This window comes from Charadrius vociferus, unplaced genomic scaffold (assembly GCF_000708025.1).
Source record: "Charadrius vociferus isolate BGI_N301 unplaced genomic scaffold, ASM70802v2 scaffold320, whole genome shotgun sequence".
NCBI lineage: Eukaryota > Metazoa > Chordata > Aves > Charadriiformes > Charadriidae > Charadrius > Charadrius vociferus.
In genome coordinates, this window is record NW_009646501.1 from 919,887 (window position 1) to 930,836 (window position 10,950).

Sequence of the window (10,950 nt, forward strand, 5' to 3'; positions counted from 1 at the left end):
CCTGCCACTAGTAAACATGTTCACACATGATCTAGGTAACAGATGAGTTATGAGGGACAAAGCTGCTATCGATACAAAACTGATAACACTGAGGGTGCAGATAAATCTCAAGACACAATTATTGGGAAATGCAAAGATGAATGAAATGCAGTTTTGGTAAATGCCACATAATTCAAAAGTGGAAAAACAACCAGCTCTCAGTTATCACTCGTAAACATGTTCACACATGATCTAGGTAACAGATGAGTTATGAGGGACAAAGCTGCTATCGATACAAAACTGATAACACTGAGGGTGCAGATAAATCTCAAGACACAATTATTGGGAAATGCAAAGATGAATGAAATGCAGTTTTGGTAAATGCCACATAATTCAAAAGTGGAAAAACAACCAGCTCTCAGTTATCACTCCAGAAAGTACCCAAGATAACTGTAGATAGCTCTACTAAAAATATCAGTTCACTAAATCAACAGTTGTCAGGAAAAAAAGGAGAAAGCAATGTCAGAAACTACAGCTAAGACAAGAAGCAAGAGAAAATGTCACTGTCATGCTGTACAAATCAATTTTCTGGTATATCCATACTCAGAATGCTGCCTACAACTCAGTCTCTTCTGCTCTTAAGCAGACACAGTTAAGCACAAACAGAAAATGCAGAATACACAATGGAAACATAAATAAATAAATAAATAAATAAATCACAGCTGCTGACTTGATAACTGAAGGGAGGGCAGTTGTATCCAGCTGATACAGGGATGTATCAAACAGTTTTGTGAAGTCTCTTGGGTTCTCATCTCCTTCTTGCAGACAGACTCGCAGTTGCTCAGACAGTGCAGCTGTGTCTGGGAGCATGGTATAGTCTGAAATCTGGACACAAACACAGATAAACACACCTATGATTTAAAAAGACCAACCCATTGACATAGTGTCTTTCTAATTTATGTTTCGCCTAAAATCTCATCTAGAAATAATCATTTCACTCTTTACCAGCTACGACCATTTGCAGTGCTACTTATTACATTAGTAGAATGTGCAAACTCTATTCTCTTAGCTGTAAAGCTACTCACCACATGGACTTTGTACCTGGATTTCTGTTAATTCTTTAAAATTAAAAGAGACAGCTTACTAGTCAACTGTGCAAAACTGCTGCTTTTTTTATGCACACAGTATACAACTTTAACACAGACAGTATTTCCAAATAAAACTGGCATTTGCATACACCAGTTAAAAAAACAACCCTAAAATTGATACACAGGTTGATCCCTACTCGTACACAGAAAATTGACTTTTATTTCTTGCACATTCCTCTTGTCTGAAGAGTGAAGTGCAAACTTATTAAGCTGGAACAGCAAATGATCTCATAAACATGGGCAAACTGGGAAGACTTTCACAAATGAAGTCTGCTAATGAACAGCAACCTATGACAGAGATACAATGCTGGGTTTTTTTTTTATGCCTAGTCCATCTGTCTACTCAATCTCAGACCCTGAATAAAGGGTCTGCAACAACAACAGCATCCATCTAGCTGTTAACCATTTTGTGCTAAATACATAGTTTGCCAAAACTGGTGTTGCTGGATCACACTATTATTTACTTCCCTGTGATGGATCTCTCTTACCTCAGGGTCCTCCATATCCATCTGATTTAAATGGATATCTGATGTTGTGAGCCACTGGAAAAGCACATCCTGGAGAAGGACAAAACTTAATTCATTTCTGGAGGGTCCAAGTAATCTACTATAATGTTTAAACATTCATATTATATCTATTAAATAACACACAGTGAAAAGGAAGAAAACAAATAGGTAATAAATCAAAGAGTATCTGTGGAGAAAATACAAGCTTTATTTGTATTTACATATGGAAGCAATGAGTTATAGCAATGAGCATACTTTGTATGAGGCGCATCCCCTTCTTACACATAACAACGTTACATACTCCACTTTGGAAAGTGCATTACAACTCCAGGTATCAGGAGCTATACATGCAAACATTTATTGTTAATCATGTAGCCACAATCAAGCCCTAAGGAAGCTACGAAAAAGTAGTAAATTAAAGAAACCTCTACTGAATATTTAAATATTAATAACAATAAAGTAGCGAACAGAAGCAGGAAAAGCTTTTCAGAGTCCTGTATCATAAATAATAAACTAGATCTTTAAAAACTCCTTCCTGTTACTTGTGCTCTAGCAAATTCCTCAGGATGTTAGTATTGGGCTAGAATCTCCATAATGAATCCATTTCATAGCTCTAAAATGAAGCTAGTGAGGTTGGACTGCTTTCTAAGCAATGCAGATATCCACTAAGAAAACTTTTAAATAACAATCAAACAAACAAACAACTTACCATGATCTTACCGTTTTCTTCTTTATCTAAATATTGATCACTGAACATGTGGGAAGATCCCAACGCTGCCATCTTTCCACCTTGACTCTATCAACGAAGAAAACAACATAGCAAAAAACCTTCCAAATTACAATTTTAGAGGCAATTGTTAATGCTGTCTAATAACAAAGCGATTTAAAGAAATAAGAGTTTTTGGAATAAGTAGTGACAAAAGCAGTCTCAAACTTGGCAAGCTTACAAGAGCGCAGCAGCATCGTAAGTCTATATGCTCTTAAGGCTGATAAATTTATTAAAAACACTGATCCACATTTCATAAGGGTAGGCAGACGATTGGCTGGCAATCAGAAAAACCCCAAAGAATATCATCAACAATAGCTGCACTTAGATTATTTTTGCAGAAAAAAACACTCTTTTTTCAATAACATAAAAAAGAATGAAGTGAAATGAATGCATTATTAACTTCCTGCAACCCATTCTTCAGGATGTCAACCTAGAGGTTGACATGTCAATATAGCACATATTCATGTCAGGTAACGAGAGAAGAGTTTGCTACTTTTATTATTTGTAAGACAAAATGCAAAATATGCTCATTATATTTTAATTTAGCTAAATTAAACATGCATGAAAATGCATTCAAAAAGACAACTCTACCATTAACGCAAATAATTTCAATATTATCATGGGTGCAAAATTAGGCATGAGTCTATGAGTCCACTGGATCTATGTGCAAATCTTGTGTTGGTGGAGGGATTTTATTGTATCTTACTCTGACAGCTGCAGATAAAATGTGAGCAGTAAGTATACTTGTATAAGTTCACATCATGCTGATGTATTGTCTTTGATTTATAGGGTTTATTTCAGCCACAACATGGGGGGATGAAGTTGGGCATCTTCAGGAAAAAAAATCACCTCCCTAACGAAGATATCAAAAAACCACAGCAGTGTTAGAAACTCATCGACATAGTAAAAATGTGTTAACCTGTTTATGTTCACTAACAATATTAATTCTTTGTTTGCACTCATAAACTACTACTAGATCCTGAATTATTTTTTTTTTAATAAATTGACAGGGCAGGACAGGTAAGATAACATAAAAATCTACTGGTTCCAAGGTGACAGTCCTCTTCCTCAACTCAATATGGGATATTTATGAAGCTAACAGTAATCTTTCTTTCTAAGCGATCACTAAAATTCATTCATCAAATTCATTCTCCTCTGAACCCCAGGCAAAGAAGTTATCCACAAAAGGAGGCAGGAAGCATTAGGTTCATCTGGAGTTTGCACATGTATCAAAAAATAGCAGTGGGTTTGTAAGTACTCCCAGAAAATATACTCACAATTTTTGCGAGGGGTATGGGGAGAACACATGGTTTGTTACATGCAGAACCATACCTCGTGCTGATAAAAAGCAAGAATAGGCCTGTTGAGTGGGAAGCAGACAGATCCTGTTGATAGAACAGCCACTGCTGGTTTCATCACATTCAGTGTGGTACCAAACGGATACACAAAACTGAGCGCTCTGCAGGAAATATAGAAACTCCATAAGTACCTGAATGTATTGGGTAGGCTGGACATACTTATAAAACTCTGTCTCCCTAAACTGCAAACTGTAATTATGCACTGCCAATTGTAATTGCGGAACGTGAAAAGACATGGTTTCAAACATTCAGATCATTATAAGGACGTTTTAGTCTCTTTCTATTCGTTTTTCCACGTTGATGATTTGTCTTAAACAAGAAACAAAGAACGCTCTTGATTTCTGTCTCAGATACTCCTGTATCTGAGAGAAGGGTAGTTAACTCACAGAAGAATATATATTCTGGAACAAAATTACATAAAATGTTTTTACACTTACATTTTCCTTGTAATCAACCATATTGTCATTTGTTAGTCTAAAAACCAGCTGCAATGAAGAATACAAACATTTCTAGTTATTTAGGGAAAAGCTGCATTCTTCTCAATGCCTTTTCACTCCTCTGCAGCACAGATGAATGAAAAGCTAAAAACTGCAATAAACGTCTATCTTACCCTGGATTAAGACTCTTTAAAAAGATGTAGGGTCGCTCATTCCTGCAGCCAGACCACTAACAAGCTAGAGGTTATTCATATTTATATTGTTTAATCAAATTAAAATCCACAGACAAGGGACAAAAAAAGATCTGATCAGGAGAGTAATAATTCCCTTCAAAACCTCTCACTCTTGCTCCTTCACTGGTTATCAAGTGTTACTAAACAGATTCTCCTTTCGAGATATAGCCTTGAGGAACAAGAAGCTGATGTAAGAAACACATTAGAAAACCTCAACACAAGCCCAACGCGCTCCTGCTAGATTACAAACCTCCTAATTCCAAGTTACTTTAAATCTTTTCACATCAGCTTCCTCAAAGGAAAACACTTACTGTGAGCCATGTCCACTTCCATCTTCATCTGGTGTCTCAAGCAACGTTTTTCTTACAGCTTCATTGATTCCCCTACAAGACGTTGAAAAGCAAAACTTACGAAAACAATACAGATTATAAGAGTTTACTGCAAAGATTTATATACCCCAAATATTTACCTGTTCAAAACTCCATCAGAGATCAGTGCTTCTTTTGGGTGGTGGTACTTGTAATATACATTTCGTACTACAGCATCTTGAAGAAAGAAAAAAAAAAAAGACACTTATATCTCAGCTGATCCGTGTGCTACATACAGCAATGAAAAATGGGTTTAGATGTCAGAATCCCTGAGTGCTTGCTTCTAACACCACAAAGCTGGCATGTGGCTCCCAACAGAATTCACATCAGCCTTCTCTACTGTTTCTTTCTGGACGTACAGATTTAGAACAGGAACATATTTGCAAGTTCAAATAAAAATAAATACACCTCCACATCTTCTGCAAAGCAGAAAAGGCAAAAGGATGATCCAGCTAAGAGAATATGTATCAAGTTTGACAAGTTCAAATTATTTTACACACCTTTCAAAAGCATGATAAATCCAATACTGTTGATGAAAAAAAAAAAGACAGTCTAGAAATGCCACCAAAGACCCTAAAAATATTTTAAAACTATTTTATATACACTGAGACACAGTTGTTTTGTTTGGTTTGGTTTTTTTTTTTCCTTATTGGCAGAACTAAATCTAATGAAGAGCATTTTATTGGTCTGCTAAAGAAAAGCACCACTGTTTATTCAGGGAGAGTAAGAAGTGATTCAGCCCATTAAAACGCCTGGAAATAATGTTTGAAATGAAAAGCTTTTTAACCAAGAAATGCCACTCAAATTATTTTTCGTTAGTAAACACCATTAAAATTGACAACTACAGCAAAGGAATGGAGATGGCCAAGCTGTTATCAAGGTACTGTCTCCATGGAAAGCCCTTGGTGTGCTTCAGTTTTACACTGCCACGTTCACGTAGGTTTCAAGAAAAACATCTCTCAGACCAAAAGGTACTCTGTGAGAGGGACCTGCTTGGCTTATATCTACAAAGGCTGAACCTGCTTTTTAGATTTTGCTGAAAACAGACGAATAAAAGTTATCAGTGAGCCTTATTACCATTATTGAAAACGATCCCATATTCTTCTAACAGAAAGTTAATATTTGTGCCATATCGGGTCTCTCCACCTTCTCTTAGCATCACCAGGATGGCTCCACCATCCTCCAGGAATTTCTTCAAAACTAAAAACTAGAAGACAGCAAAGATCCAGAAAAAATACATGTGAAAGCAGCTACACACAAGACTGCAGGAAGTTATACTGAGATGGAGGAAGGTAAATGATTCTGTCTACTTGCAATGAACTTGATCCTATCAGAAAAGCATTCAAATTTAAATTTGTGTAAATTCATATAAAGCAGTACTATTGCAAATTCTTCTGTGATGTTCTTTTCTATTCCGCATTAAACAAATCTTGAAACATAACTAATTTGCAAACAACTATTGACTTCTTACCTCAGCAGCACTGAATTTTTCTCTTGGCCCTGCTGTAATCCACAGTTTTACCCCAAACAGTTTCTCAGATGTGATCTCATCTTTCAAGCTATGAATAGGTTAATAAAGATGTGTTACTTTTGGATATAGTCCTGAACCACAACTTTTTTTTTTTTTTTTTAAGAACTAGCAAATGAATACAAAGCAAATAATTTCAGTCACTTCACATCCTTTTATCCGGGTTTAAAGTTGACAATTCAAGTGAAAATAATCCTTACAAATCTCAACCCATTAAATAGTAAAGCCCCTAACAAGGTACTGTGGCAGATGCAGCACTGGTATAAACCGTCAGAGCTGCTATTTTATAACTTTGCACCTGATGAGCTTCCTCCTGTTCTTTTTTTCGTTTTTGCTCTGGGCGCATTTTGTAGTGAACAGATACGCAACATCACATGCACAAAGGCTGTCTTCTTTTCATCCCAAACTCTAAATCAAGATACGACTCAAAACCTTGTATCTGGACTTTCATCCTTATAACTTACGCTCTACCTGCTCCACAGATAAGACAGCGGCAAGCTCCAAAGAGAAGCACGCCCAGCATCCGACAGTGCAATTACAGCTAATGCCACAGAGTGCAGTCAATGCGAAAGAGAGATCTTAGCTTACAGACATTCACCCAGACAGCTGGGGCACTGCGTGCAGACCACGCACAAGTTTGAGTATCTCTCCAGGGACCGCGGGTGCCCCAACCCCTTCCCCGGGCTGCCCAGGGGCAGGGGGGAGGTACCGCGGCCTCTCGGCTCAGGGGCGGCCGGTCTCCCCCCCCGCAGCCGAGGCGGGCCCGCTCGGCCGGGCAGGCTGAGGGTGGGGGTCTCTCCCACAGCGGCTGCCAGAGACCCAGGAGGCGCCTTCGGCCCTGCCTGTAAAGGACCCCCACACCGCAGAAACGCGGCTCCTCTCCCGCTGCCGGAGGAGTTCCTCGGAAAGCCGCCCCTCACCTCTGGATCTTCCAGTTCCCGCGAAGCCTTTTGCGCAAGGATTTGTAGCTGCCGGGGAGAGTGAACGCCTCCCCTTTGGACGCGTTGAAGACTATGGCGTTCCGCAGGCCCCTCTCCATAGGGTTACCCGCAGGGGACGCCGAAGAACGCCAGCTCTCGGGACGCCAAGCGAGCCTCCCACGCCCCAGCTCGCCGGCGGGACCCCTACAGAGAGTCGCTGCGGTGGGTTGGTCCATTCTTCGGGGGGGTGGGGGAAGCGAGACGGTACCACTGTAGCGCGGAGGCGGGGGAGAAGCCGCGGGCAAGGCCGGTGCTTGGCCAGAGAAGCGCTGGGGCCTACCCCGGACCGGGGTAGGGCCCTGTCCCACCCTCACGCAGCTGCCCCCCTTTCTTGGGCCCAGGTAAAAGCAAAAATCCCAATCCCTCTATTAGCCTAAAGTAGGAAACTTCGTATTTAATTAAAAAAAATAAAGTTTCAGTGACACAGCCGCTCTCAGGCACAGGGTGAAGACAGCACCCACCCTGCTCTCCTCACCCTCCAGCCCTCCCTTAAACACAGGAGAGGTGGACACACAATGGTGTATGCACTTTAATATAAACCTGGTCATGTTTCTGACAACTTCAGCATGTACAAGATAAGTCAGATTTAAAAAAAAAAAAAAAAGTTGTTCCAGCACACGGTTCCCAACAGCATGAGCATCATCACCACACAGCTTTGAGAAAGGCCCTGGTTTATTCCTCTGGGGCACATTGGAGCTCTGGGACCCCTTTCTCCTCCCCCCAGCAACAGAACAAAACAAAAAAAAGAGTGGGAAGGGACATTCAAGGAGTATACAGGCATTTAAATTAAGGCAGAATAAATAACTATTCTACACCAGTGAGGGGTGTTGGTGCTGGGGTCCCCTGCGCCTTTCACCAGGGCTGGGGTACCACCAGCCAGTCAAGCACATGCTGTGAAAGGATCCCCCACCCCAAACAGGTCATTTTTACTTTGCCAAGTAGTTCAGCCTCTTCCCCACCCCTTTTATCTGGGATTTCCCCCCCTCACACACACACTGGCTCCTCCCTAAGCATCCTTGTTGCTTCAGCAGCATCCCACTCCGGACAAGAGAGAGATGGTCCACTCACCGTGGGGAAGGACGGGCTGGCGTGAAAGGCCACAGCGCAGTTCAGGGTTTACAGACCTGCAGCTGCCTTGGGAGCAGTAACTGATAATTAGTTTCTAAACCCACATCACTCCAGGATGAGCAGCTTAAGCAGCGCAGTCCACTTAAAGGAAAAAAAGCCATTGCTCCTGATAGTGTGAAGAGTTTCTCTCTCCATTGCGGCAGGGGGGGGAGGGCAAAACAGTTGGACAGAGCTGGCAGAGCTGCTCCACCAAAAAAAAAAAAAATAAATAAAAAAGTGGCCTTTTAGAGGGACATGGCTGTGATGTGAATGGCACTACATACCTCAACCATAAATATAACCATAGAGTGAATACAGTTCTGCCAAGTAGCACAAGACAGTCAGGGGGGAAATAATAATGATAGTGTCCCACTTTCCCTGCCAGGGGAACAGTCATCTAGAGGGAAATACACCAAACAGAAAAAGTTAAGAGCTCTGTTCCATCCCAGCCAGTTAGTGTATTAGTCCCAATTTCCTTAAACTGTGAGCAAAGGACAGTACCAATCCTTTCCCCAAAAAAAAAAAAACCAAAACCCCAAAAAAACCAAACAAGCATAAAAACACATTCAGTTAAAATCTGGCTTTTCAAAGCCTGTATAAAACCTAGATGCCCTCTTCAGTTGGTGCATAAGAAAATCCTAGAAACGCATCTGAGGCACTGGAGCTGCTGGCTGCTAGGTCAGGCGTGTGGGTGATGGAGGCGGAGATCGCTTCTTGGGTGAATTCTGGATCAAAGTGTCGCAGATCAGCTGGACCAGCCTAAGCCAAGGAGCAGAGAGGGACACAGTCATTTCAACTGAGCAGACCGCAGCCAACCACTTGTGTTCAGACAGTGTAACATAGCTGCTCTTCCAAGAGTCATCACCACTGCATTTGCAGTTCCTAACCTGCACTTCAGCATCCCTCAGTGTCAGTGTAAGACATCTGGAGAGGATTCCCTTTGTACCACTATATAACGGATACCAAACAAAATACCCACTTACCACATTGGGGTTAAACGGAGGAGTAATCCTCTTGTGGTACAAGTCATCCCAGTTTATTGGGCTGAAGAATACATGGTTCTTTATCTCAAGCTGCATAGAAAGTGGGGGGAAAAAAAACAAGTCACTCTTCTGCCAACCCTCCTTTTCTAGCACATGCCAGCTGATTTCATAACATTAAGTGGGTAAAGCCAGACTTAGAGCCCCTACATGGATAAGTGGTAGCTATGTAGCAAATTTTTAATACGTGAGGGTCATGGTCCAGTAATCCCTTGAAGGGAGATGACACCATCACACATTGGTGCCCTAGCTTGCCACCACACTGCTCCCTTTGGAAATCCAAGTCAACCCCACAGGCCTCTTCTAGGTGGCTGGAGAGACATCAACCTGCATGGAAAGCTTTGTCCAAGGCAGTGCTGTTATCACTAAAGAAAGGCTCAGAATAGAAAGGTTTCCTATCCATCCTTCCTCCTGATCATAATGGAGGCCACCTACAAAGTCTGTCTTGGCACCCAGCCTCCTCTTCTGGTCCTTGTGGAGAAGTCCCTGGAGGATGTCACAAGCTGCCACAGTCTTGCTTCCTTGGATCTGGAGTGGCTTGTGAAGAATGTTGTCATACATCTGAGACACATCCCGGCTGTAAAAAGGAGGCTAATTTGAAAGAGAGGAGAAGCAGCCAGGTAAAACACAAGCTACCATAAGGAACCACACATGGCATGTCAAAATGAGTCCTGCAGCGAGTAGCTGACAGAGACCTACCATATCTCTCTGTTCAAAGGGACAATGGTATTATTGAACAAGGTCTTCTAATTCAGGATTCAGTTGTCTGCGTCAGGTACCATGTGAACACCAGACCAACCTCACACCACAGCTTTTGAAAGTAAGTTCTCCATTGTGTAAAGTAAACCAAACAGCTTCCAAAAAACTTACCAGTCCAAACAGCATCTCATAGAGGACAGCTCCCAGGCACCACCAGTCTACTGTCCTGTCATACGGCTGCTTCTTTAGCACCTCAGGAGCCAGGTACTGGGAAGAGTCAGAAGCAAATATTTGAGTCAAATAATAAAGGAAGGGCTTTGCCCTCATAAGTACACAAACCGGGCTGCAATTCAAGCTGAGCAACTGCGTTAGGAAGCACACAGATGCAGTTCCTACTATGCTTTAATAGACTCTCCACTTGCTTCAGAGCAATGGGTTTGAAAGACACACACCAAAACCCCCAGAGTGTTTTTCTGGTCTACAGAAGGTTCTCTTCCTCTAGAGGACTTGTACAAGGATTTGCCACACACCACAACTCAACCAGCAAACCCGTCCTGCACTGGTACATTACACCTCCAGGGAGAAAGCTGCAGTTTTCAGTCCCAGTAAGTCTGTCCAAAGCAGCAAAACTACCAATAACCACCACCAAGGAGCAGCAGGCAAGAATTCAAGCAGCCTGCAGAACAAGCAGCATGTCAAGGCTAGTCTCACACAGGATTATCTCCTTGGGTTATCAGGCTCCCTGTCTAGGGCAGGAAAAAAACCACACACTGAAGAACACAAAACAAAGCTCAAACA

General features: G+C 41.7%; 2 protein-coding genes across 2 annotated transcripts in view; both read right to left on the bottom strand.

Annotated features, from left to right (window-relative positions):
• IFT52 (intraflagellar transport 52) overlaps positions 1-7,365 on the bottom strand; it is a 10,678-nt gene extending 3,313 nt beyond the window's left edge. The window contains exons 1-9 of the mRNA XM_009883382.1: positions 7,247-7,365; positions 6,270-6,357; positions 5,876-6,005; positions 4,900-4,975; positions 4,742-4,813; positions 3,735-3,861; positions 2,343-2,429; positions 1,616-1,684; positions 710-864 (exon numbers count right to left, since the gene is read on the bottom strand). Coding sequence (XP_009881684.1) covers positions 710-864; positions 1,616-1,684; positions 2,343-2,429; positions 3,735-3,861; positions 4,742-4,813; positions 4,900-4,975; positions 5,876-6,005; positions 6,270-6,357; positions 7,247-7,365 — 923 coding nt within the window. The remainder of the gene's footprint in view (positions 1-709; positions 865-1,615; positions 1,685-2,342; positions 2,430-3,734; positions 3,862-4,741; positions 4,814-4,899; positions 4,976-5,875; positions 6,006-6,269; positions 6,358-7,246) is intronic.
• A 1,498-nt stretch (positions 7,366-8,863) lies between these two features.
• SGK2 (serum/glucocorticoid regulated kinase 2) overlaps positions 8,864-10,950 on the bottom strand; it is an 8,894-nt gene continuing 6,807 nt past the window's right edge. The window contains exons 10-13 of the mRNA XM_009883392.1: positions 10,324-10,419; positions 9,889-10,044; positions 9,397-9,486; positions 8,864-9,172 (exon numbers count right to left, since the gene is read on the bottom strand). Coding sequence (XP_009881694.1) covers positions 9,017-9,172; positions 9,397-9,486; positions 9,889-10,044; positions 10,324-10,419 — 498 coding nt within the window. The 3' untranslated portion in view covers positions 8,864-9,016. The remainder of the gene's footprint in view (positions 9,173-9,396; positions 9,487-9,888; positions 10,045-10,323; positions 10,420-10,950) is intronic.